Below are 27,798 nucleotides of genomic sequence, written 5' to 3' on the forward strand. Positions count from 1 at the left end.
ATCACATTTAGAGGAAAGTGGGAAGGGGTTAAACGTAGATTGCATTGGATGTCTAAAGAGAGGGGGTGAGGGAGCTGTGAGTCTGCAGCTCAGAGTCAGTGGGAGGCCAATGTGTGGGAGGTGTCTGTCTGAACTGTGTGATAGGGAGTTAGATCACTGAGCATTCTTGTATCTAAGTGAGAACATATCCAAAAACTGGATTGTCAGTCTCAGAAGTTAGGGAGAAGAGGAGGAGCTTGAAAAGGTGACTGAGAAGGAAAGATCTTTGTATTCACAACTGAGGGCCTCCATTTTCTAACACTGGATGGAGAGGGTGGAAGTATGTTCTACTTTATGCCGAGCTTCAGGAGTGGGGAAAGGATTTGTTTATTGAGCAGGAGGCTAGTGTGACAGTAAAGTTTACCAAATCGTCCATGCAGCTGAATGCTGGAAATCTGGGGAGGAGAGGTAGGCCAAGTGTCTGCACTGCCAGTCCATACCAGATAAACCCATTACCCACAATCATTGCTTTGCCAATGGCCCTTCTTCATCAGTCATCTAGATCTCTCTGCAGACACCAATCTGACCCAAACTCCAAGTATGCCAGTATTCGGTCTGGTATCACCAGACCTCTTTTGGAGTGAGTGCAGGCATCCACCTCCCCATCTTTTCTTAATTCCATTTCTGGAAGGCCTGACAGCCCAAACCACACCTCATGAATGCCGTCACCCTGACTGCATTTGGCCTGCTCCATAGTTTCAATCTGTTCTTAAAAAAGATGTAAACAAAGCTGTGAAAAATTATAGTACACTGGCCAACAGCTGAAAGCTGGCAATCTCAGGATGAGAGATGAGGTCACGTCCCTGCCACACCAAAGCCACAATAGCTGCATCTATCACTCACAGTTGCTGCTTCGCCAATGGCCCTGCTTCTGCAATCATCTATGTATGACTCTGCAGACAGCAGTCTGACCAAAACTCTAGGTATGCTGGTATTTGAGCTGACATCACCAGGAATTTTTTGGAGTTAGTGTGGTCATTCTCCCCACACCCTGCCTTCTTGTACTTCTGGAAGTCCTGGAAGCCAAAACACACCCCACAAAAGTGCCATTATTAGCAATAGTGCTTGAAATTCCTGGGTTGAGCAGCTGCATTTGAACTACTCCAGTTTTTCAAATACTATTATCCCCATAGGAGCACACCAAATTAGACACAAGTGTGTTTCTAAAGCCACCTAGTGTTCAGAAACAAAAAATGTAACAGAACGATCAACTAGCAACAAGAACTTAATAAACCTTCTGGCATTGCCTCATTGCAAGATACAATCATTCTCACAAATTTCTTATTGCTGTACTCTTTTTTTTACTTTCTTTTTTAAATAAATTTGCTCCCACTTACCTGTAAACAAATATAGTATAAAAATATTATGATCAATTATGTCAACTATGTGATACATTGTCTTTAAATAAAGTAATTTATATTTTAAAAATATAAAATCATGGGCAAAAGCAATAGCATGGCTGTAGGGCATTTGACTTGCACGCAGCCTACCCAGGACGAACCTGGTTTTGATCCCCGGCATCCCAAATGGTTCTCCTAGCCTGCCAAGAGCAACTTTTGAGCACAGAGCCGGGTATGACCCAAATCACCCCCCTCAAAAAAAAACAATCCATAAAATTACAAAAACATAAAAAAAAAGAAAAGAAAAATCTATATGGGTAATCCATTTTCACAGGTTTATAGTTGACTCTGGAGGTTTTTTGGTGTTTGTTTGTTTTGTTTTGTTTTTTTTTTTTTTTGGTTTTTGGGCCACACCTGGCAGTGCTCAGGGGTTACTCTTGGCTATCTGCTCAGAAATAGCTCCTGGCAGGCACAGGGGACCATATGGGACACCGGGATTCGAACCAACCACCTTAGGTCCTGGGTCGGCTGCTTGCAAGGCAAACGCCGCTGTGCTATCTCTCTGGCCCTCTGGAGTTTTATTTATTTAGCTATTGACCTCTTTTTTTTTTGGGTGGGGGGGCTTATACCTGGAGGAAGTACTCTGGGTTTATTCCTGGTTCTGCATTCAGGAATTACTCCTGGCTGGTTTGGGGGACCATTTATGATGCAGGGGATTGAACCTAGTTTGGCCAAATTCAAGGCAAACCCCCTACCTGCTATGCTATTTTGCTCTGGCACAACTCAAGAGTGGAACTCTATTACTGCTTTTTCACTTTGTCTCATTTTCTTTCTCATTCTGCTCTCCATTGTGTTGATAATGTTCTTTTTTTTTTTTTTTTTTTGGTTTTTGGGCCACACCCAGCATTGCTCAGGGGCTCCTGGCAGGCACGGGGGACCATATGAGACACCAGGATTCGAACCAGCCACCTTTGGTCCTGGATCGGCTGCTTGCAAGGCAAACGCCGTTGTGCTATCTCTCGGGCCTGCAATAGAATGTTCTAACTTTTGCTGAATGCTTTTTAACAGCAATGAATTGTTTCCATTCTAGTGTCTAATTGCCATTGTGTCCCTTTGAAGCAGGGATAATTGTACTAGTTAGGGTGCAGGGTAATCTGCTGTAATAAAAGGGTCTAAAATACATTGACTTCAATGAGATGGAACTGTATTGCACTATGAGATAAGGGAAAGGTAGGAAGAAATTCTGGCAAACTCTTCTCCACAAGGGCACTCATGAATATGACTGATGACACAACTCTGCTCTTTCAACATGTGACATCTCTCTCTAGCACTGTGGTTTCGGCTCCAGTTTCCGCTTCTCAGAAAGAAGAACAAGGAAGAGGTCAGCTTGCTTTCTCAATGTAACAAAATGGCAGAAATCTGCACCACACTTTCACTCACCTTCAGGTTGCCCAGGACTTGAACACATCTCTCTACTCTGATGGGCCAGGGAGGGTTGCAGAAGATTCTGCTTGGCTGGATTCCACTTTATTGAGTTCTCTCTTGACTGGTAGATTCTTTCTCCCTCTTCATCCTTCAGGTGTGGCTACAGAGGAGGCTACATGGAGGTGATCAACTTGCACCCTGAGATTAAAGGCCAGCTGGAGAAGCTGCTTTCAGTGCGTTTGTGCCCACCAGTGTCAGGGCAGGCTGCCATGGACATTGTAGTGAACCCCCCGGTGCAAGGAGAGGAGTCATTTGAGCAGTTCAGCAGGGTAAGTCTGCAGCACTATCGTCACCAGGCTCTTTGTGCATGACACCAGGGTAGTCTGGAGTGGCCTTTAGGGTTGCTGGGGGCTCATTGGGTGTCTGACCACCTCCCATCAGGTGAAGTCTAAGGATGCATCAGGACCCTGGTTCAAAGCAGGAATGTAGATTCTGAGACCAGAGCGATAGCACAGTGGTAGGGCATTTGCCTTGCATGCTGACCCAGGATGGACCTACGTTCAATCCCCAGCATCCCATATGGTCCCCCAAGCCAGGAGCGATTTCTGAGTGCATAGCTAGGAGTAACCCCTGAGTGCTGCTGCATGTGACCCAAAAAAACAAACAAACAAAAAAAGATAGTCTCCACATGGTGGGCCATAAAACATAACTCCATAAAATTAACTATCTTCTCGGACCATGATGGACTGAAAATAGAATCAGTGAGTAAGAGAGGAATCAAAAGATCCTAGAAACAGGGACTGTGCAATAGCATAGCAGGTAAGGCATTTTCCTTGCATGTGGCTGACCCATGTTTGATCCCCAGTATCCCATATGGTCCCTGAGCTTGCCAGGGAGAATTTCTGAATGCAGAGCCAAGAACAACCTCTGATTGCTGTAGAGCAGGGGTCCTCAAACTTTTTAAACAGGGGACCAGTTCACTGTCCTTCAGACTGTTGGAGGGCCAGATTATAGTAAAAACAAAAATTATGAACAAATTTCTATGCACACTGCATATATCTTATTTAGAAGTAAAGAAACAAAATGGGGATAAATACAATATGTGGCCCGCGGGGCGTAGTTTGAAGACCCCTGTGTAGAGTGTGACCCAAAAACCAAAAAGAAAAAATATCCTAGAAACAAATGGGAATGAGAATGAAGACACAAATTATCAGAATTTGTGGGACACAGCAAAAGCAGTACTAAAAGGAAAGTTTATAGTTTTACAAGCTTTTCTAAGAAGGAAGGAAGGAAAGAAAGAAAGGAAGGAAGGAAGGAAGGAAGGAAGGAAGGAAGGAAGGAAGGAAGGAAGGAAGGAAGGAAGGAAGGAAGGAAGGAAGGAAGGAAGGAAGGAAGGAAGGAAGGAAGGAAGGAAGGAAGGAAGGAAGGAAGGAAGGAAGGAAGAAAGAGGAAAGAAAGAAAGAAAGAAAGAAAGAAAGAAAGAAAGAAAGAAAGAAAGAAAGAAAGAAAGAAAGAGAGAGAGAGAGAGAGAGAGAGAGAGAGAGAGAGAGAGGGAGGGAGGGAGGAAGGAAGGAAGGAAAAAGGGCTTACATAGATAATTTAATGGCACAGCTTAACAAATTGGAAAATGACCAACAAAATAAGCCAAAAGCAAGCAGGAGGAAGGACATAAAACTTAGAGCAGAAATTAATGAACTAGACACGCAAAATAAACCAAAAGATCAGTATAAACAAGTTTTGATTCTTTGAAAAAATAAACAAGATCAATAAACCATTAGCAAATCTCCCCAAGAAAGAGAGAGAAACTCAAATAAATTGAATGAGATGGGCTGGAGAGATAGCACAGTGGTAGGATGTTTTCCTGCACGCAGCTGATCCAGGACAGATGGTTCGAATCCCAGCACCCCATATGGTCCCCCAACCTGCCAAGGGTGATTTCTGAGCGCAAAGCCTGGAGTAACCCCTGAGTGCTGCTGAGTGTGACCCAAAAACCAAAGCTAAAATAAAATAAATTGAATCAGAAATGAATGGAGAGATGTCACTACAGATACTACAGAAATTTAGAGTAACCAGAGTTTACTTTGATAATCTTTATGCTAACAAAGTAAGAGAACCTGGGAGAAATTGATACATTTTTGAACTGCTATAACTTTCCAAGGTTGAACCAAGATGATGTGGAGTATATGAATAGGCTTATCAATACAGAGGAAATTAAAAATGGTGATCAAAAGGCCTCCCAAAGAGACACACCTGTGCGTTTGCCGGCGCAGCTGAGGCCTGGCTTTTCCTGCCCTCCCAGTGCGGGTGCAGCACGCTGCCCTTCCAACCATAGCTTCCACCCTGGAAGAGCTACAGAAAGATCTAGAGGAGGTGAAGGTACTGATGGGAAAGACCACCAGGAAAAGAGCCCATGATTCCCTTACAGCTGAAAAGGCTAAGAATGAAACAGAAATCAAGAACAAGACACAGGGCCCGGAGAGATAGCACAGCGGCGTTTGCCTTGCAAAGCAGCCAATCCAGGACCTAAGGTGGTTGGTTCGAATCCCGGTGTCTCATATTGTCTCCCGTGCCTGCCAGGAGCTATTGCTGAGCAGACAGCCAGGAGTAACCCCTGAGCACCGCTGGGTGTGGCCCAAAAACCAAAAAAAATAAAAATAAAAAAGAACAAGACACAGCTGTCCCAGAAGAAATTAGAAGGGGAATGGAAAGCTGGCTGCTCTGGTGGCCCCCATGACAACAGGCTACACCATGAAGATTTGTAATTATGGATGGGACCAGTCAGATAAGTTTGTGAAGATCTACATCACCCTGACTGGAGTGCACCAAGCACCCTTTGAGAACGTGCAGGTGCACTTCACGAGAGGTCATTTGATCTTTTGGTAAAGAACCTAGATAGGAAGAATCACTCCATGATTGTAAGTAATCTCTTGAAACCCATCTCTGTAGAAGGCAGTTTCAAAAAAGTGAAGACAGATACAGTTCTTATCTTGTGTAGAAAAAAAGCTGAAAACACACGATGGGACTACCTGACTCAAGTTGAAAAAGACTGCAATGAGAAAGAAAAGCCCTCTTATGGTGCTGAGACAGATCCTAGTGAGGGACTGATGAATGTTCTGAAGAAAATTTATGAGGATGGAGATGATGATGTGAAGCGAATTATTAACAAAGCCTGGGTAGAATTGAGAGAAGCAAGCTAAAGGAAACACAGAATTTTGAGGCTTCAGAATCCAAATTTGGAAACTAATGTTGTACTGATATTTCCAGGAAGGAAATGTTGCTGAGCTGCACCAACATATTTGTCAACGGTTTACAGAGTCTTCTAAGTAAAAGCAAATTCTTCTTTTCCTACTCAAGAGTTGATTTAAATAAGCTTATTAAATACTTCCTCCATGGATGGTTTCCATAGCATATCCAGTTTTGTTTGAGAAAGGATAATACTGCATTCTCATTGGAAATGTAAATAAACAAACCTTGCCTTAAAAAAAATAGCCTCCCAAAGACAAAAGCCACGTCCAGATGGAGTGCATCAAGTTTGAATTCTTTCAAACCATTAAAGAGGACATAATCCTTCCAATTATTTTCAGGCTGTTTCCAGAAACTGAAAAAAACAGAAACACTCCCAAATAGTTTCTAGGAAGCTAACATTACCCTGTTACCATGAAAAATAGGAGAATTACATGCCAGTATACTTGAACACAGTTGCAAAGAACTCTCAACAAAACACCAGCAAATAGAATCTAACAATTCATCAGACTCTCAGATTAGTAGACTTGAATTTTCTGAAAGGTATATGATTAAATAATTTTGATAAAGGGTAAGAAATACAAATGGGGCAAGGAAAGCCTCTTCGAGTGGTTTTAGGAAAACTGGTCAACTACATGCAAAGAAGTTAATTCAGACCTCATTACTGCAGTGCACAAAAGTTAAATCAAAATGTATTAAAGACCTTGATAGACCTAAAACCATATAGTATATAGTGGCACACTTAGGCAGAAAACTCCATGACATTGAAGCTAAAGGCATCTTCAAGGGTGAACCACCACTGGCCAAGTAAGTGAAAGCAAAGATAAACAAAACTAAACATTAAACTGAGAAGCTTTTGCTCCTCAAAGGAAATGTTGAGTAGGATACAAAGATTACTCACAGAAGGGGCCAGAGAGATAGCACAGCAGTAGGGTGTTTGTCTTGCATGCAGCTGATCCAGGACAGATGGTGGTTCGAATCCCGGCATCCCATTTGGTCCCCTGAGCCTGCCAGGAACAAATTCTGAGCTCAGAGCCAGGAGTAACCCCTGAGCACTGCTGGGTGTGACCCAAAAACAAGCAAACAAACAAACAAACAAACAAAAAAGATTACTCACAGATGGTCGAAACTATTCACCCAATATCCATCATATAAAAGGTTAGTATCTAAGATATACAAGGCACTAATTAAACTTTACAAGAAAAAAACAATCTAACTCCAGAAAAAAATGGGGAGAAGAAATGAACAGACATTTCCTCAGGGAAGAAATATAGGTGGTCAAAAGTCATATGAAGAGAAGCTCTATGTCATTAATCATCAGGAAGGTGCAAATCAAAACAACAATGAGGGTCTCATCTCACACCACAGAGACTGTCATACATGACAAAGAGCAAGAATAACCAGTGCTGGCGTAGATGTAGGGAGAAAGGGACTCTTTCATTGCTGGTAGGAATGTCAATTTGTCCAGCCTTTATGGAAAATAATATTGATATTCCTCAAAAAGAAACCTAGAAATAGAGCTCCCATATGATCTAGCAGTACCACTCCTATGGATATACCTTAGGAGCACAAGAACACCATGAAGAAAAGCCCTCTGCATTCTTATGTTCTTCACAGCACTATTTACAGTATCCAGAATCTGGAAACAACCCAAGGGGCTAAAGAAATTGGTACTTTATACACAATGGAATAGTACACAGCTGTTAGGAGAAATTAAGTCATGAAATTTGCTTATATATAGATCAATATTGAGATTATTATGCTGAGTGAAATGAGGGAGAGAGGAAGGATAGACATAGAGTAATCTCACTCATTTGTGCGATATAAGAAAACTAAAAGATAGTATGGTAATAATATCCAGAGACAATAGAGATAAGGGCCAAGAGGACCAGTCCGTGGTCGGAAGCTTGACACAAATAGTAGAGCAGTGTAGTTAGGGTAGAGTAGGGACCTTTATGACGATGATAGAACTGATCACTCTGGACAAGAATTGGGTGCTGAAGATTGGAATGGGAGGGAAACTGAGGACATTTGTGGTGGGAAATATGCACTGGTGAAGGAAGGGTAGCGTACATTCTATGACTGAAACTCAATCATGAACAATTTTGTATCCATGGTGCTTGTATAAAGTAATTATAATAAATAAAAGAATAGTGTCTAGGGGGCAGAACCTATCATTTGATGATATCCACGGGTACTTATGCTCTTTTTTTCTCTCCCCAGGAGAAAGAGTCTGTCCTGAGTAATCTGGCCAAAAAAGCGAAACTGACAGAAGACCTGTTTAACCAAGTCCCAGGAATTCACTGCAATCCCTTGCAGGGAGCCATGTATGCCTTTCCTCGGATCTTCCTCCCCACCAAAGCTGTGGAAGTTGCTCAGGTTTGCACCCTGCTGGCACTGGTTCTTTCTCTGGGCTTATTCAGGATAGTTAGTAGTGACTGCTGCTTGATTTGGAGAATAACAGTGTTGGGCCTATCAAACTATGGTGCCATGGTGATGGCATATCTAGAGCTGAGGCTCTAGTGAGCAGTGCTGATTTGGGCTGCGACACTGGTAGGTGCCCAGGTGGTGCTGTTAAAACTGAATGGCTGAGAAGATATCTCAGCAGTAAGGGATCATACTTTAAACCTTAGTTTGAACCCAAGCACCACCAGTGGCCCCTCTAACACCTTTAGAACAAGCAGCACCACATCATTGGACCCAAACATTGAATTGTCTGGCCTTGTTGAGTATCTCTGGGAACATGCCTCAAGTTCCCCTGAGTACAACTTGGCACACCCCTCCTAAAAACAAACAAAAACTTTGGACGGACCTGGAAAGCAAGAGGAGTCGCCCCCATGGGACCAGAGCAGTAGTACAGTGAGCAGGGCATTTGTTTTACATGTAGCTAACCCAGTTTCAGTTCCTGACATCTCACATGGTCTCTTAAGTCTGCCAATGATTCTTGAGCACAGAGCCAGGAGTAACCCTTGCACATCACAGGATGTGATCCAGAAACCAAAACAGAAAAAGAAAAAAAAAAAAGGAGTCTTTTTCTAACTGGCCACTAGGTCTTTAACAGCAATTCTCAGACCTATATGTGAACACAGATTGTCTGAGGTCTTGTTCAAATGCCAATTCTAGTCCAGGAAATTGTGGAAGGTGCCAAGATCCTGCATTTCCAACAAGTTCTCAACATAGCATTACAGATAACACTGTGAAGGTTAAAAGCTAGAGCATTATTTATGAAAGAATCACCTTTGTGCTCCGAAACCTTCTGAGTGACTTGTTAAACATTCAGAATCTGTGCTGGTGAGATATAACAGCAGGTAGGGTGCCTGCCTTGCATATAGTTAATTTGGGTACAACCCCTGGCACCATATGGTCCCCTGAATATCTTCAGGAGTGACACCCAAAATGTTTCAGAATCTTCTGCCTCTGTCCTCTCTAACCCCAGCCCCCAACTTCTTGAGTCAGAATCCCTGATCCCTGGTGTGAAGTCAGAGCAGCAGTGTCACCTGGCCATCGCACACAGCTTTACTCACAATCCCCTTAGGACCAGCAGCATACATAGAAGCCCTCAGATTCCTATGGTCTTTGGTACTTTGCTCAGAGAAAACCTCTATAAATATCTATTGAGCTGCTGCCTGAGAGTGCGGTACAGAGTGTATATGAAACAAACTGCTCTCCTTCCTCAGACCAAGAACATCCCAGTTTCTGACTAGCCCGAGGTTCCCAATTTCTGCTTCTGCTCTGCATTTACTGCTGCTTCACAATCCTTCCATGAAGGGAGCAGGAGAAGGGTCTAATGATGGGAAAGAATTTTTTTGTGTGTATGTTTATAATTGGCTTTGAGGTTTTAATGGTTTGGGGCTGTGTGAAGCCAAGAAAAAAAAATTTTTACTTCTGCCTCAACTTCATAGGCCCATAAGATGAAACCTGATATGTTCTATTGCATGAAGCTCCTTGAGGAAACTGGCATCTGTGTCGTGCCCGGAAGTGGCTTTGGGCAGAGGGAAGGCACTTACCACTTCAGGTATGACTCCTTTGTGCCTGGGGCTGTCCCCAGCTTGTCTCAGGATGTGGGGGATTCTTAACACAGAGCACAAGCTGACTTCAGAGACAAGATGTGTGTAGCCCTCTGCTACCCTTGAGTTCTCTCCCTATTCTGTCCTGCTACAGCACTAAGACCCTGTGCCCAGGCATTAGGGAAAACCTGGAAAGTTTCCAACCTCATGTCTTGCACCAGTCTCTCCATCTGACACAAATAACTTGAAATGTCACTAGTGATGTGTTTTGTTTTCCTTTTCAACTTCATGAGAGCATCATCTAGCATCCATCCAGCTGCTTCTCAGTAGCTCAAAAGCTGCTAACTTATTGCATTTGAAACATAATGGAATTTGCTTGCCTTTTTTGTTTTTGTTTTCAGGCCATACCCAGTGGTGCTCAGGGGTTACTCTTAGCTCTGTGCTCAGATATTACTCCTGGCAGGCTCGGGACCATATGAGGATGTCAGGGATTGAATCAGGGTCAGCCACATGCAAGGCAAACACCGTATTGGCTGTGCTATCAATCCAGCACCAGAATTAGTTTGACTTTACAGTGTGACTTTGCCCTGGCAATGATGGAGGCTCCTGTAGCTAAGTAAGGAAAACCTCAGTTCCCGGGTATATCTGGCAGAGCTTCCCTTGCAGGTGGCTCACGCATGTTCAATTTCCAGGACTGCCTATGGTCCCCAGAGCCCCTCCAGAAGTGAATGACCTCTGAGTAAAGAGCCAGAAATAAGCTATGAGTCCCTTTGAGTGTGACCCTCCCCCAAATAAAAACAAAATGAGAACCTTAGCTTACCCCATTGAGGCTAGTTGGATTCAGAATAGCATCTCATCCATGTATGGTGCCTCAGATATCTCCAGAAGCATATGATAAGAAAGAAAATGCCATGAACTTAGTTAGCATCTGGGGCCAAGTCTTGATTCAGTCATGAGTATGTTTGGCCTTTCACTCTAGTTATTTTCATGTTGGAGATACAATTCTAAAAGTGGTCAGGGACAGAGAGATGATAGCTTCAAGGGGAAGACACATGGTTTGTATACAGGAGGCCAGGGCTTCTCTCGAACTACATGATCCTTCAAACACTGCCAGAAACTATCCCCAAGTACCTGGATCAATAATATCCCCTGAGCACTGCTCAGTTTGGCCAAGAAACAACAAAAAGGTGGCTGGGGGGTTGGTGCAATAACTAATAGGTGGAGCATTTGCCTTGCATGTGACTGACTGGGATTTGATCCCCAGCACCCCATATGGTCCCTTGAGAACTACCAGAAGTGATTCCTGAGTGCAGAGCCAGGAGTAATACTTGAGAAACATAGGGTATGTCCCCTTAACAAAGCAACATTTAAATTATAATGGTATCTAGTTGGGAAGCATATTGATAGTAATGGAGAGAATCTGGGTGTAAATTCCCACTGTATGATTCTGATTGTGGTGATTACAGAAAAGAAAGGGATGTGCATCTAGCAGGAGTGAAGTCTTGCTCTCCTTCTAGAAGTTCTGCACATTGGTCAGAATGCTATGGAGTAGATATATCTTATCCTAAATGCTGTTGTGAGCATTTCTGAGCATGCAGCATTTGGGTAATAAAAAGGAGCGGGGAGAACGGGGAAGAATAAAGGTGGCTGAACCAATGTCACTTGCTATTCAGGAACAGGTAAGTCTACTCTGACAGAACTTCTCTAACCTTTCCTACATCTGCTCATCTCCATTCCCACAAGATTGAGTTCTAAAGTTCATTGTTCACCCCTACTGCAGAGTAACTTGAATGCAGGCTGACACCATTCTCTTTCCTGACAGAATGACCATTCTCCCTCCAGTTGAGAAGCTGAAGACGGTTCTTCAGAAGGTGAAAGACTTTCACATAAAGTTCCTGGAAAAGTATGCATGAGGTCTCTGTGAGCCCGAAGGATACCAGGGCCTCCCTCCTAGTCTCCACCAGGCCAGCCTGAATGCACCGCCCCCAGAAACTCTGCTCAGACTTTGACAGGGTCACTGGTAGCTTTCATCATTATTTTACCCCAGGAGACATTTTTCTCTGTGCCTTGATGTTGGGAACACTTCTCTTCTGAGCAAATGTGAATCGAGAATGTCCCAGAGCCTTGATTTTTGGAGGATTTTGAATGCAACCAAAGTAGAAGGAATTTGCTCAACATATGTGGCCAGCTTTCTCTGAATTTATTGTTGATTTGAAAAGTTCATTTGGGGTTTTAAATAATCAGAATGTGTTGAATGAGATGTTTTAATACTGGAAAAATAAGGTGTTGGGTAATATATGACCTGACCGTGGTGAGGACTGGAAAACTCTAACTCACCATTGTGATCTGTGAAATAAAACCCTTAGTATTGTGAACATCTAGTCCTTCAAAGAGGAGTGCTCATAGTTCACTGGAGACTCAGAGCACTCCCTACCCCATATCTGCCTGAAGGCAGAGGCTTGTCTTTCAGACCTGAATGGTGAGGGCAGCAGGGTTGGACTGCATATTAAGTTATGGCAGGTGCTGGGGTTCAGATGAATATTAGAGAGGAGGAAAATATGAAATAGACTCCATATTGAACCTGAGTTCCACTTGGAAGCAGGCAGATGGTAGCAAAAACTGCACATAAGGGCTTTGGGCAGACTTAGTCTGGGATCCTGGTCTCCTTGGACTCAGTCCAGCAGTTTCTCAGTCACAGAAAGGGACTCTTGGCTGTAGACTATAGGTCCATCTCAAGAACAGTTGCCCAGTAGCTATTGTTCCATAAGGTTTGGGTTGGTTGTGACTTTATACATATTGACCCTGCTGGCCTTGGAGGAGGGACTTCTTGGGGAAATTAGTAAACACTAAATGTCCTAATGAGGGATAATTCTCCTCAAAACCATGACTTTAGACAAGCTCCCCTCCTTGTTAGTGTCTGTTGAGGTATTTCAAACTGAATTTGACCCACTTCTAGCTCCTCATTGGTCAAAGTGCATAGTAGGTGGCTGCATGAAAGAGCACAGTGTTCTGATTAGAAGTTTATAAGCATGGTTTAATTTAACATGAAATGTTTTGCTTCAGTATTTGCTGGTGGCTCCTTTCCTAGATTCCACAGACTATGTCCTACAGCATCAATTATCTCTCATATTTACCATGCGTGCAGCTTCCAGAGTGGGACCTCACCCCACAACCCCAGAGTGGGTGCTACAAGATAGCAGGTTATGTGGTCAGAGAAACCTCTCTTCCCATTGGCCTTTTCACATCAGTTAATAAAGTCAAGGCCAGGGGCCAGAGCCATAGCACAGTGCTTGCACGCTGCTCCTGGGTTTGATCCCTGGCATCCCATATGGTCCCTCAAGCCTGCCAGGAGTAACCCCTGAGCACTGCTGGGCATGATCCAAAATCAAAAAGAATAAAGAAAGTCAAGGCCAGCTCAGGAGTCAGAGTATCCATCAAGTCCCAAATATTATCATTACAGGAGCTGGAGCAAGAAATCTGAAGGAAATGAAATGAGCTTTAAAGGCAGCCTCTGTGCTCTTACTTCATACTGGGCTCATGCAGGGAACTGTAGGGAAGACCTTACACTGTCACTCCTCTCTTGAATTGTAGTCCCTATAAAGTCGCCACGGTTTCCAAGAACAAAGGGAATGTTGTGGAACTTTTCCTTTCTTAAAAAATTGTGAAAATTGCACTTCAGCGTGTTGTATGGAATATGAACCAGGAGCCTGTGAAATTTCTGATGAAAAGGTTAAATAGTAGAAGCTAGCATATATTTTATATTTTTGTAACAACTGCTTTTTCATGGGGGGGGGGATAAGGGTTAGTATTTGCAGTTTTAACAAGTCCAGTAGTTTTTTTTACAAAAATATCTTCAGATTATAAAAAAAACTCTAAAAACTTTGCAGCATTTACATGATTTTTTAAAAAAATTCTATATATGCTTGACTTACTTTTAAAATAATCATAAATAAGATGCACTGGTTTAGGAGGTCAACTTCAGCTAAGAAAGCTGATGGTAATAGATTTGATTTTCTACAGATCCTATTCTGTGACTTCACTATTCAGCACCATCAAAGAAAGTTATGTCATTTGGGGTAGCACTTTATGTCTGCATCTGTGAAGCTTTTGTCCCTCATCTTGCTCCACAATGGAGAATGCTGGGATTGTGCCATGGTGGTTCTTGAAACATGCTCACACTTGTCCTCTTATTGGGTGCAGGAAGAGTGGACAAGCACCCTGTCTCTGTTTTCTGACTTAGATTCTCATAGGCATCTTCTGACAAAGGTACTGGTAGCTCTGCTGGACATTTCTAAACAATAAACTACATGTACAAAATGATGACTGTGTTGAGCATTTTTTATAGTTTAAATATATGGTGGACATTATTACTGTGTTTTCACTCTGTAATCTCAGTTTTTAGCACAGCAATGGATATTTTCTCTCAGGCACAAACCTCAGTCATAAGTGTCATAACTACACAGGTACTTTTTATTTTAGTATGCCCACTCCAAGAACTTGGAGTTGCTTTGTGGTCATCTGAGGCAGAGAAGCTTTTGTAAAATGTCTAGTAGAATGTTAAAATTAAGGGATTCTAGATTCTGTAGAGTTCTTGCCTTGCCTCAGCATATTCAAGTCTATTTCACTAATTTAATACCATGCTGGTTTTTTGTTTTGTTTTGGTTTGGTTTGGTTTTTGGTTTAGACGTGGCAGGGGTTACTCCTGGCTCTGTGCTCAGAAATCACTCCTGGTAGTCAGGGGGAACCATATGAGATGCTGGGATTTGAACCACCATCTGTCCTGGATCAACTGCATGCAAGGCAAACACCCTACTGCTATGCTATCTCTCCAGCCCACCTCCCACCTTCTTTTTCCCAAGAACTGCTTTAGGTATTCGTGAAAGTTTATTGTTCCATATGAATTTCAAAAATGTTTGACATATTTCTTTTTGATTTATAAATTTATTGGCATTTCATGTTTTCAAAGAAAATTCAGATAGTAAATTATAGTGCCATCATTTGTTTTTATTAAATACTGCAATATGCCATATTATTTTTTTATTTCTATCTTAAGAACTACTGTGCTGCTGCCCTTTTATAGTAAATTTGACATATTTCTTTGAAATAATGTTAGGGTACCCTGATAGGGGTTGCATTAAATATATATAATGCTTTGGGGAGTATTGTCATTTTAATCCTCCCAATCCATGAGCAGGGTATGTGTTTCCAATTGTTGGTGTCCTCTTTTATTTATTTATGTATTTATTTGGGTTTTGGTCCACACCAGAGGTGCTCAAGCATTACTCCTGCCTCTGCACTCAGAAATTGCTCCTGGCAGGTTTTGGGGACCATATAGGATGCCAGGGATCGAATCTGAGTCTGCCCTGGGTCCACAGGGTGCAAGGCAAATCCCCTACTGCTGTGCTATCACTCTGGCCCCAGAATCTATAAGGATTTGAATGGGATGACCATTTTAACAATTCTTTTATGCCATGAGCCTGGAATATTTTTTCATATTAAGTTTTTATAGTAATGTATAGGTTTTGTTTGTTTGTTTTGGGTCACACCCGGCAGTGCTCAAGGGTTACTCCTGGCTCTATGCTCAGAAATTGCTCCTGGCAGGCTGAGGGACCATATGGGATGCCAGAACTTGAACCACCTTGCATGCAAGGCAAATGCCCTACCTCCATGCTATTTCTCTGGCCCCTGTGTATAGTTATTTTTTAAATTGCGTGTGTGTGTCTGTGTGTCTGTTAGGCCACAGCTAATGATGCTCAGGGATTACTCCTGGTTCTGTGTTCAGGGATCACTTCTGGTGGGGGGACCCATCTGAGTTAATTTTTATTTATTTTTTTACAGTTGCTTTATTAGATGTGAGTATGCATAACTATATCACATATTTTATACATATAGGTATACACAAATTCATACAAGTTACGAGAATATTAGAGCATGAACATGAGATCATCTGGGATCAAATCTAGGCATTGACACATATAGGTTATTGGCTCTACAAATTGAACCACATCTCTAACTGCCTCCTCCACCTCTTCCTCCTCTTTTCTTGTCTTCTTTTTTCTTCTTTTTCTTCTTCCTCTTTCTCCTCTTTTTCTTCCTCTTCCTTCTTTCTCTTCTTCCTCCTCTTCTCTTCTTCCTCTTCTTCCCCTTCTTACTCTTCCCTTTCTTCTTTTTCTTCTTCCTTTTCTCCTCTTCCTCTTCTCAGTCTTCCTCCAACTCCTCTTATTATTCTCTTCCTAGGTCTCTGGGACTCCAATGATTTCTATGTTCTTTCTGTTGAGTTTATCAAAGACTTCTATTTTTATCTGTTCACATTCTTTGAGTTGTTTATCCATTGTTTGATCATTTGCTTTAAAGTTCTCTTTTAATCTCCTTCGGCTCAATGACCCTGTCCGCAACTGTTGTTACTCTGTTGGAGAGGCTTTCCATTGAGGTTTTCATTTCATCTACTGAGTTTTTCAGACCTATTATTTCAGTATGAAGTTTTCTGATTTCTATCTTCATATCCTCTTTATTCTTATTTGTGTTCCAGTCAAGTCTATCTATGCTTTCTTTGAGCTCCATGAACATCCTCCATATTTCTTCTCTAAATCTTTTATCTGAGAGGATACCTAATTGTTCTGTACTTTTTGGATCATCAGAGCTGCCATCTTCATTCTCTATACATGGGGTTGTCCTGCACTTTTCCCCCATTATCATGCTTGTAGAGTGGTTTTTTCTATGTGCTGTGGTGGGGTTCAGGGGTTAAAAGATGCATGGGGTGCCATGCTCCTCTGGCTCCCCCTGAGAAGCAGGCAGGGAGCAAGGCAACAGTCCTTTATAATGGCTTTCTTGTTATGACTAAAATTTCCAATACTACATTGAGTAATGATGATCAAAGCGGATATACTGGGAGCCAGAGTGATTATGCAACAAATAAGGTGCTTGCCTTGCATGCAACAAAACTGGTTTTGATCCCCAGAATCTCATATGGTCCCCAATGCCACCAGTCACTCCTGAGTGCAGACCATATGGGATGCTGGGGATCAAACCCGGGTACAGCATGCTGGGTGGCCTTCCCTCCCCCCAAATAAGAACCCAAAGTGGACATCCTTACATTGAGTCTGACCCTAAAGGGTTTTTCTGCCATTGTGATATTTATAGTGCATTTGTTTTATATGACTTCAAGTATATATGTAGTATATTCTTATATACTATATAGGATACATATATATAATATATATTATATAGAATAGAATATGTCAAGGCAAGTTCTATACCACTTATACCCCTGAATAGCCTTTAAAAATTGAAGTAAATTAGAAAAAGAAAAAAAATTGAAGTAAATTTCTTCTATTAATTATTTGTGTCGTTAACTTTCTGTGCATTGCTTGTTATGATCATAAGATTTTTTTTTCCTGGGCCGGGCGGTGGCGCTGGAGGTAAGGTGCCTGCCTTACCTGCGCTAGCCTAGGAGACGGACCGCGGTTCGATCCCCCGGCGTCCCATATGGTCCCCCAAGCCAGGAGCGACTTCTGAGCGCATAGCCAGGAGTAACCCCTGAGCGTTACCGGGTGTGGCCCAAAAACCAAAAAAAAAAAAAAAAAAAAAAAAGATTTTTTTCCTGTTCTTTTATTGACATGGTATATTATACTCATAATTTGCATAAATTAAACCACCCTAGAATGAATCTCATCTGATTCCACCTGAACATTGTGCATGATCCTTTGATATATTGTTGAATTTTTGTTTTGTTTTGTTTGGGGGCCACACCCAGTGACACTTAGGGGTTACTCCTGGCTATGCACTCAGAAATCACTCCTGTCTCAGGGGACCATATGGGATGCCGGGGATCGAACCCAGGTTTGTCCTGGGTTAGTAGCGTGCAAGGCAAACAATCTACTGCTGTACTGTCACTCCAGCCCCTTGTTGAATTTTTGTTTGTGTTTTATCTAAGCAAGATAATTCACAAAACTATTCCTAATTGAGTTTCAGACATAGAATTCCCAATACTTATCCCATCACCAGTGTCATTGTTCCTCCACCAATGTCCCTGTACAGAATTCCTTCCTACCAATCTGTCTCCTTGACACATTTTTTTATACATGGTGCTATACAATTTTGTTAAAGATAGGGTTTCATGCATCACACAGGCTGGCACCACCCCCTACCTCAGGATGTCCACTTCCCTCCATCATTCATCAATGTCTCCCTATCATCCTTCCTGTGGTAGGCTTTCTACTGAAGACTCATTCTTAGTTTTCTTTGATTTTGGACATTATTCCCATAGTTCATTTCTATCTCACATATGAAAGATCCTGCTATCTGAACCTTTCCTTCTAACTAACTTTACTCAGTAGGCATATTGTTGAATTTGTCTTTGCATCTATATTCATCAGAAATATTAGTCCGTAATTTTCTTTTTTAATAATCTCTATCTTGGCTTTTGATATCAGGATAATGTTGGCCTCAAAGAGCTGACAAGAAAGATTTCTGTTTATTTGATTTTCTGGAAGAGCTTGAGTAGAATGGGTCAAAGTTCCTCTTTGAAAGTAAAACACGGGGCCCGAGAGATAGCATGGAGGTAAGGTGTTTGACTTATATGCAGAAGGTCATTGGTTCAAATCCCGGCATCCTATATGGTCCCCCGAGCCTGCCAGGAGCGATTTCTGAGAGTAGAGCTAGGAGTAACCCCTGAACACTGCCAGGTGTGACCCAAAAACCAAAAAAAAAAAAAAAAAAAGGGAAAAGAAAAGAAAACATCAGTAAAACACATTAGTAAATAAGTCTTCAACAAATGAATGGCTAAAGAAACTGTGGTACATACACACTATGGAATATTATGGCAGCTGTCAGGAGAGATGAAGTCATGAAATTTTCCTATACATGGATGTACACGGAATCTATTATGCTGAGTGAAATAAGTCAGAGAGAGAGAGAAAAATGCAGAATGGTCTCAGTCATCTATGGGTTTTAAGAAAAATGAAAGACATTCTTGCAATAATAATTTTCAGACACAAAAGAGAAAAGAGCTGGAAGTTCCAGCTCACCTCAGGAAGCTCACCACAAATAGTGATGAGTTTAGTTAGAGAAATAACTACATTTTGAACTGTCCTAATAATGAGAATGTATGAGGGAAATGGAGAGCCTGTCTAGAGTACAGGCGGGGGTCGGGTGGGGAGGAGGGAAACTTGGGACATTGGTGATGGGAATGTTGCACTGGTGATGGGGGGTGTTCTTTACATGACTGAAACCTAAACACAATCATGTATGTAATCAAGGTGTTTAAATAAAAGAAAAAAGGGAAAAGAAAAGAAAACATCAGTAAAACACATTAGTAAATAAGTCTGGATCAAACAAAAAAGTCTGGATCAGAACATTTGTTTTGGGAGATTTTTATTACTGTTTCAGTTATTACAGTAATTCCCTTACTGGGAATTGGGTTAGATTTTCTGTTTTCTTCTAATACAGTCTTGAAGGTTGTATGAAATCCAAAAATTAATCCATTTATTGTAGATTCTCCAACCTAGAGGCATAAAGTTTTTCATGATTATTTATATTTATTTACTTTTATTAGTAGGCAGAACTGCACTCAGCAGTACTCAGGAGTCACTCCTCGCTTTATGCTCAGGGTTAGTGTGGTATTAGGGAAGAAACCAAGGGTTTGTCAATATTGTTTATGCTTTCAAAACACCAGTTCTGTTGCACTGATCTTTAATTTTATTGTCTTTATTTCTATCATTTCAACTCTAATATTTTTGAGGGTCACATCCGGCAGTGCTCAGGGGTTTTTCCTGGCTCCGTGCTCAGAAATTGCTCCTGGCAGGCACAGGGGACCATATGGGACACCAGGATTCGAACCGATGACCTTCTGCATGAAAGGTAAACGTCTTACCTCCATGCTATCTCTCCGGCCCCTCAATTCTAATTTTTATGACTTTTTTTTGGTTGTTTTGGGGGGGGGGGCGGTCACACCTGGTGACACTCAGGGGTTACTCCTGACTATGCACTCAGAAATTACTCCTGGCTTGGGGGACCATGAGACACCAGGGATCAAACCACGGTTGGTCCTGGGTCAGCTGTGTGCAAGGCAAATGCCCTACTGCTATGCTATTGCTCCGGCCCCTCAACTCTAAGTTTTATTATTTCTTTCTCTCTACTTTGGTTTTCATTTGTTGTTTATTTTCTAGTTTCTAAAAATATAAGATTGGTTATTTGATCTTATTTTCTGATGTAAGCCTGTATTGCTATATACTTTCCTCTTGGTACTGTTTTTGCTGTATCCAAGGTTCTTATAGTTGTGTCTTCACCCTTATTTGTTTCAAGAAATCTTTTGGGGTGGCTTTTTTTTTTTTGTCTTTGATCCCTTTAACCCAATAATTTTTCATTTTGTTTGTTCAACAAATGTTTGATTTTCCCCAGCATTCCCCCACCCCAACTTTTCTTTTTGAACATTTATATCAGCCTTCATCATCTTGTGGTTTGGAAAGAGACCACCTACATTTTATTTTCATGACTATATAAACATGTGTTTTGTGTCCAAACATGTGATCAATCTTGGAAACTGACCCACTTGCCTTAAAGAAGACTGTGAACTTGAATTTTAAAGTGTGGAAAACCCTGGATATGTTGATTTATCCCAGATCTTCAAATTTAGGGCTGGTAGGTATTTACAAGAAAAATAACCCATGAGCCTCATTAAAAATGGGGAGAAGAGGGCTGGAGCAGTGGCGCCAGTGGTAAGGCGTTTGCCTTACTCGAGCTAGCCTAGGATAGACCTCGGTTCGATCCCCTGTATCCCATATAGTCGCCCAAGCCACAAGCAATTTCTGAGCACATGGCCAGGAGTAACCCCTGAGAGTCACCGGGTATGGCCCAAAAATTAAAAAAAAAAAAAATGGGTAAGAGAGATAAACAGAAAACTTTTCCAAGGAGCCAAGAGATAGTACAGCAGTAGGGTGTTTGTCTTGCATGCAGCCTACCCAGGAGAGACCTGGTTCGATTGCCAGCTTCTCAGGCTGGTCCCCCAGCCTGCCAGAGACTATTTCTGAGTGCAGAGCCAGGAGTGACCCCTGAGCACCACCAGGTGTGGCCCCCAAACCAATTAATGAATATATAACTTAATAAAGTTAAACAAAAAAACATTCTCTTGACAAATGATCAAAAGGCACACAAAAAATGCTCTGTATCACTAATCAGGGAAATGCAACACAAATGCAACACAAAACAACAGTAAGATACCATCTTACACCAAAGTTATTAACACTCATCACAAAGAACAAAATCTGTTGGTTTGAATGTAGCGGTAAAGGGGACCCTGCCTCATTCACTGCTGGTAGGAATGTAGACTGGTCCAGCCTTTTTGTAAACAGTATGGACACTCCTCAAAAAACCTAAAAATTGTTACTACATAGAGGATCTGGAGAGTATCATGCTGAGTGAAATTAGTCAGAGGGAGACAGAATGATCTCTAATATGCAGGACAAAAATAATGGTAGAATAATAAATAACCACAGACAATGGAAGCCAAGAACATGAGAACTGGCATTGCATAAAAAACATAACACTTGAGGAGACTGGGGGTAGAACAGAAAGGGGCAACATCTATAGTGTTCAACAGGGAGGAGGAGGTGATATTAAAGGATGGTAAAGTGGGGCCCAGAGAGAGAGAGCACAGCGGCGTTTGCCTTGCAAGCAGCCGACCCAGGACCTAAGGTGGTTGGTTCGAATCCCGGTGTCCCATATGGTCCCCTGTGCCTGCCAGGAGCTATTTCTGAGCAGACAGCCAGGAGTAACCTCTGAGCACCGCCGGGTGTGGCCCAAAAAACAAAACAAAACAAAAACAAAAAAACAAAAAGATGGTAAAGTGTTATGTATGAGATCCTATAATATGGTAACCGTGGTACAAAATTTCATATATGTAAACCACAGTGCAAAAAAATTTATATTTATATATACATATATAAGCCATAGAGGAAAAATTTGTGTGTGTATGTTTGTATGTCTCTCATAGATGCAGACTGGTAAGTAGGAGGCAAAAGCGGGTAAAGGTGGGGGCATTGGTGGGGAGTAGTGGACACTAGTGAAGAGATTGGTACTGAAATATGCTTGAAACCCAATCATTGATAAATCTGTAATTTCATGGGAACTAAATTTAAAAAAATAACATCAACAACAACAAAAACACACTCCTTAGGAATTGAACTTCCATATGAGACCAGTAAATCTGCTATTGGAAATATACCCTAAAAGCCGCAAAACATAATGCAAAAAAGGCACCTGCATTCCTATTTCATAATTGTCAAAATCTAGAGGCAACATAAGTGACCAAGAATAGATAAATGGAGAAAGAGGCTATTGTATATCTATAATATATATGTATATATACTACGTAGTATATATATACAATATTATGCAGCCACCAGAAAAATGAAGTAATGAAATTTGATGACTTCCTGAACAGAAATGAAGTGTATCAAGCTGAGTAAAATGAGTCAGAGGGAGTGGAAAAGCCATGAATGATTAAGCTCATTTGCAGGATATAAAGGATATTCACTTAATAGGAGAATAATATGCAAAGACAATAGAAATGAGGACCAAGAGAAATGGTAAGTGGGGAACTAAATGGGGTATAGTGTCATAAATCAGTGTCTTTAAATTTTGGGGGGACAGAGGGATAGGACAACAGATAAGGCACTGGCCTTGCATGAGGTTAACCTAGGCTTGATCCCTGTCATCCCATATGGTTTGATATGAGTATGATCACCAACTGTAGTAGAGCCAAGAATAAATCCTGAGGCCGGAGAGATAGCATGGCGGTAAGGCGTTTGCCTTTCATGCAGGAGGTCATCGGTTCAAATCCCGGTGTCCCATATGGTCCCCCGTGCTTGCCAGCAGCAATTTCTGAGCCTAGAGCCAGGAAAAACCCCTGAGCACTGCTGGGTGTGACCCAAAAACCACAAAAAAAAAAAAAAAAAAAAAAGAATAAATCCTGAGCACCGTTGGGTATAACCCCAAAACCAAAATAAATAAATTTAAAAATAGACATTCACATTTTTGTAAACCAATGCTACTAAAATTTTAAAGTGCGACCAAAGTACAAGTGTGTAGGATATTTGCTTTGAAACCCAACATACCCCAACATACCATAATTCTATATGGTCACTTGAGCATCTACCAGGAATAATTCCTGAGTACAGAGCCAGGAATAACTCCTGAGTATCACTGGGTGTACCCCCTAAATTAAAGTAGATCACTTTAAATATGAATTACTCTTCTTATTTTTTTGGTCAGAGCCAAACTGCCTACCCACGGTGCTGGTGTCCACGGGGCTTTGCAGGCAAGACTGACAAATATCACAGTCTTATTTATTAGAGAATCCCAGGAGCCTATGACAAATCCCTAGGCTAGAAGAAAGATAAAGAGGGAGAGAAAGATGGATTAGGGACTAGGGTAAAGTCAGATTGAGGGCCAGGTAAGGTCAAAGGATACAGTCAAAGTAGATAAAGCTCTGTTCAGATCGGGGAGAAAAGCTATAGTCAGAGGTAGAAACAGTTCAATCCACTTGCTCCTTTAACTGTCTCTTCCAACTGCCAACCAACTCTCCACCACCCAGTCTTGGGGGTGGGGGGTTGTTAATAGGCTCAGACAGCCAATCACGATTAGGGTCTTATTTAAAGGGGCAGACGTCTTTTATAGCTGGCTGGTGCTGGACTGTAGGACTAGAAATCCCCCTTTCTATTTGGATTTAAAAGTTTTTAGGATAGGTAATTCCAGGTAGGTCAGATCTAAAGGGCTGTAGTTTGATGATGTCTTCAGATGTGCAAAGAGTAATTAGGGCATGGCTGGTTTTCCTAATTAAGTGCTTCAGCTGATATCATCAGATCTGTGCAGGAGAGCTAGCACATTTCAAGACCCCTATGCAGGTCATGTTTTAAGTTTCAGTTTTTTACTCCAGGGAGACTTTTTACTCAGTTGTCAAAAGAATGGAAAGGAAAAAATGGAAATTCTGTTTAGTAAATGTAGAGTATCAACAAGAACTCAATTACCTAAAATTAGATTCCTATTTCTAAGTTGCATGTGGGTGTGAGAACTATTTGAAAAAGAGAAAAAATTAAAACATAACTACTATAGCCCCGGGAAATTATTAAACTTTTATAAAATTAAATTCTAAACCTATACGTTGAAATGTAAATTTTGTAGTCAGAGAATAGGAATGACGTGATTGATCTTTTACTTTTGTTGCTTCCTGCTGATGTAAGGGCATTGTTTTGTTTTTTTTTTATCACTAACTAATATAAATAACAGCTAACTGGAATCTTATTTGTTCAAAAAATTAATAAAATAAAATAAATGACTATTTAAATTCCTAAATAAGCTTAAGGAAGTGTGTAAATGCAGTTAAGCTGCTTGAAGTAAAGATAGGTTTTTTCATGGTCTTTTAAAACAAAGAAAAGTTCAAAATTTTTCTGAGATTTAAATTTGAGGAGTCCTTATATGGCACAGTGGAATTCAAAGTTACTTTTGGGGAGTGTCTTCTGTGAAAATGTCCTAAGCATATCCTTTTACTCTGATGATCAAGTTTCCTGCAGCCCAGTCCTTGTCAATCTTCACCCAAATAGGTGAGTTAATTGTCTTTTGGGTTCTTGGGTCTTCCTAGAAATATTTTACAGTGACTGTGTATATTTCTCCTTGTGGTAGACATAGAACATTTTGAGAAATTTTGAGAAAATTTCTGTTGATAGAAAGTCGATTGGAGGCATTCCTGCTTTTTATTTTTTCATTAATTGTATTTTAAATGGTCTATGCTCTCTTTCAACTATTGTTATCCTTGTGCACTGCATGGTATCCCCTTTATGTGCTTTATCTGCCGCTCATAGAAAAAGGCTGAAAAGTTTTACTGGTATATGTTAGTCTATTATCCATCTTGATTGATTTAGGATTTCCTGTAACTGAAAAGCATCACAATGGAACAGAGCAAACTGCTTTAGCTCTCTCTGAAAACATAGGGATGGCTCTTCTAAATTAAAAAAAAAATTTTTATGACCACATTCAGGTATGGTTTCTTTGGGAAAAAAAACATAGGTCACATCCATATGCCAGAGTTTGTTTTTTCTGAGACCATGAGGGTTAGCACCTGCCATGTGACTTTTGCAGTGCAGAGGAGCACAGATATAACAGCTCTGAAAAAATATGTCTGGCTTGTCTTAATAGAATTTGATATTGTACTTGGAGGTGTTGGGCATTTGTATGTAGACCAATACGTTTTTCCACTGGTGATGTAAATACTGGCATTGCCAGGTGATCAGCTAATTCATTTCCTAGAGTCATTGGACCAACAAGACCAGAATGGGATCTTATGTGCATGATGTAAACAGGTTCTGAGTGCTTTTGTAACATAGCTTGTAGATGCTGTACCACAAGGTTGTGAGCATTTATAGATGCAGTAACAATACTCAGAAAGAGGCCAACTATGAATGCAGAGTTTCTCACAATATTACAGAGTCCTGACACATGTGTTAATAGGTAAATTAAGGTAGCAAGTTATACTTGTTGTGCAGAGTTATAATTAGTGCACATTATTGTGATCAGGGATGGACCAGTGATTTCACCTTTCCCTTAAGATGATCCATTAATACAAAATACAGGCATGTCTGGAATAGGAGAGGTATGAATAACACAAGAAATTATGAAGGGCGTTCTCCTAAAAATGTCCCAATTTTTTTCTGGTGGATAGTGTAAAGAAAGTTTCCCTGAGAAACCAAACTCTTTGAAGAACTTCACGGAGTGGTAGTATTGATTCAAATTCATTTTGGGGTATTGGCAGAACTATGATATCAAAGTCATATCCCAATAAGGTGTGTGTTAGCAACCTCCTTTTAATAATTAAATTAGCTATTAGTTCTAAGCATTTTATGATTGTATGTTGATTATGAAGATAATTCATTCCAGAGTCCTGATAACTGAACAATGACAACTGTTGGTGATTTTGGTGTTGCAAATAGTAATAACCATTCCTTCTCTTTGGGGGGAAATGAAACAGGATTTCTGGAAGTGATGCATTAAAAATGTCCAGTTCCAGGGCCAGAGGAATGGCACAGTGGTAGGGCATTTGCCTTGCATGTGAAAGGATGGCGGTTCGAATCCTGGCATCCCATATGGTCCCCCGAGCCTGCCAGGGGTGATTTCTGAGTTCTGAGCATTCTTGAGTGCTGCTGGGTGTGACCCCATCACCAAAAAAAAAATTGTCCAGTTCCATTTGAACCTCTGAAGTCAGTTCTCTTGGGCTATTCAAGGCTGCATCACCTTCTAAAGTAAGGAACAGGTCAGTTAGATCTGAGTTTGAGATTCTAAGAGAGGGATGCAATTAATATCACCCAGAATTTTTTTAAAGTCATTGAGTATTTTAAGATCTTTCTGATAGATTGAAATTTTTTGAGGACATACCATTGTGTGTTCAAGAAAATAACCCAGGTATTCATATGGTGGCATCATCTGAATTTTTTCTGTTGCTATTTGTAATCCAGATTTGGCAAATTGGGTCATAGCATCCTCATACAAGTTATGAAGTTCTCATTTGAACAAGCTAATAAAATATCATCCATGTAGTATATAAAATAGGCATTAGGAAATCATTGCTAGCCAAGGAAGGACTGCGGTTTGATCCCCCGGCATCCCAATCCCATATGGTCCCCCAAGCCAGGGGCAATTTCTGAGCACATAGTCAGGAGTAACCCCTGAGCATCAAGCGGGTGTGGCCTGAAAAAACAAAAAAAGAAAGAAAAAGAAAAAGAAAAAAAGAAAATCTTGCACAGGAAGTACATAGAACTAAATCATCAAAATGTTGACATGTAGTTGGTCATTTCCTCAAGTAAACCAGTCCATTGAAATCTGCGCATTTAAAGAAAGAATAGATTTAAAGAAAGAAGAGAATGCAAATAGTATACTGTAATCTGGGTGAATGGGGATATTATAGAAAAGATTTAAAGAAAGAAGAGAATGCAAATAGTATACTGTAATCTGGGTGAATGGGGATATTATAGAAACACTCTTTGATATCCATCACTACCAGATGCCAGTTTTGAGGAATCCTTATAGAAGGAAGACCAGATTGAAGGGTTCTCATAGAAATCATTGTGGTGGGGCCACAGAGATAGCACAGCGGTAAGGCATTTGCCTTAGATGCAGAAGGACGGTGGTTCAAATCCCAGCACCCCATATGTCCCCCAAGCCTGCCAGGAGCGATTTCTGAGCATAAAGCCAGGAGTAACCCCTGAGCACTGCCGAGTGTGACCCCCCCAAAAAAAATCATGTGGCATTAACATTATGCAAGTCAATTAATAGTTGCCATTTGCCATTTTTTTTTGGTAGAACAAAGACAAGAGAGTTCCATTGAGAAAATGTTTCTATGTGTCCTATTTTTAATTGCTCCTCTACTAATTTGGGGGGAGGGTGTTTTGGTGACACTCAGGGGTTATTCCTGGCTCTGTGCTCAGAAATTGCTCCTGGCTTGGGGGACCATATAGGATACTGGGGATCAAGCCAAGGTCCAACCGCATGCTAGGCAAATGCCATACTGCTGCGTTATCACTCCAGTCCCTGCCTCTCTACTAAATTTATAAGCCTCTCCAGTTTTATTTCATTAAGGGACCACTGACTTGCCCACATAGGGTGGTTAGATCTCCACTGTATGCAGAATGGTGGTGGGCACTGTAACTCAGTGACCCTGATTAGAAATGCAAGTCCTGGAGCCAGGAAGGTGGCGCTAG

At 41.2% G+C, this 27,798-nt stretch overlaps 1 protein-coding gene and 1 pseudogene across 3 annotated transcripts in view; both read left to right on the top strand.

The window, feature by feature from the left end:
• GPT2 (glutamic--pyruvic transaminase 2) overlaps positions 1–14,374 on the top strand; it is a 690,974-nt gene extending 676,600 nt beyond the window's left edge. For 2 of the 3 annotated variants that reach the window (XM_049786254.1, XM_049786253.1), the window contains exons 9-12: positions 2,959–3,133; positions 8,271–8,426; positions 9,950–10,062; positions 11,877–14,374. In XM_049786254.1, the coding sequence (XP_049642211.1) occupies positions 2,959–3,133; positions 8,271–8,426; positions 9,950–10,062; positions 11,877–11,967 (535 nt within the window). In that variant the 3' untranslated portion in view covers positions 11,968–14,374. The remainder of the gene's footprint in view (positions 1–2,958; positions 3,134–8,270; positions 8,427–9,949; positions 10,063–11,876) is intronic. The other variant, XM_049786255.1, reaches the window with a different exon arrangement.
• LOC126027502 (calcyclin-binding protein-like) lies at positions 3,259–6,187 on the top strand (annotated as a pseudogene).
• Positions 14,375–27,798: the final 13,424 nt, after the last annotated feature.

This window comes from Suncus etruscus, chromosome 14, assembly GCF_024139225.1.
Source record: "Suncus etruscus isolate mSunEtr1 chromosome 14, mSunEtr1.pri.cur, whole genome shotgun sequence".
NCBI lineage: Eukaryota > Metazoa > Chordata > Mammalia > Eulipotyphla > Soricidae > Suncus > Suncus etruscus.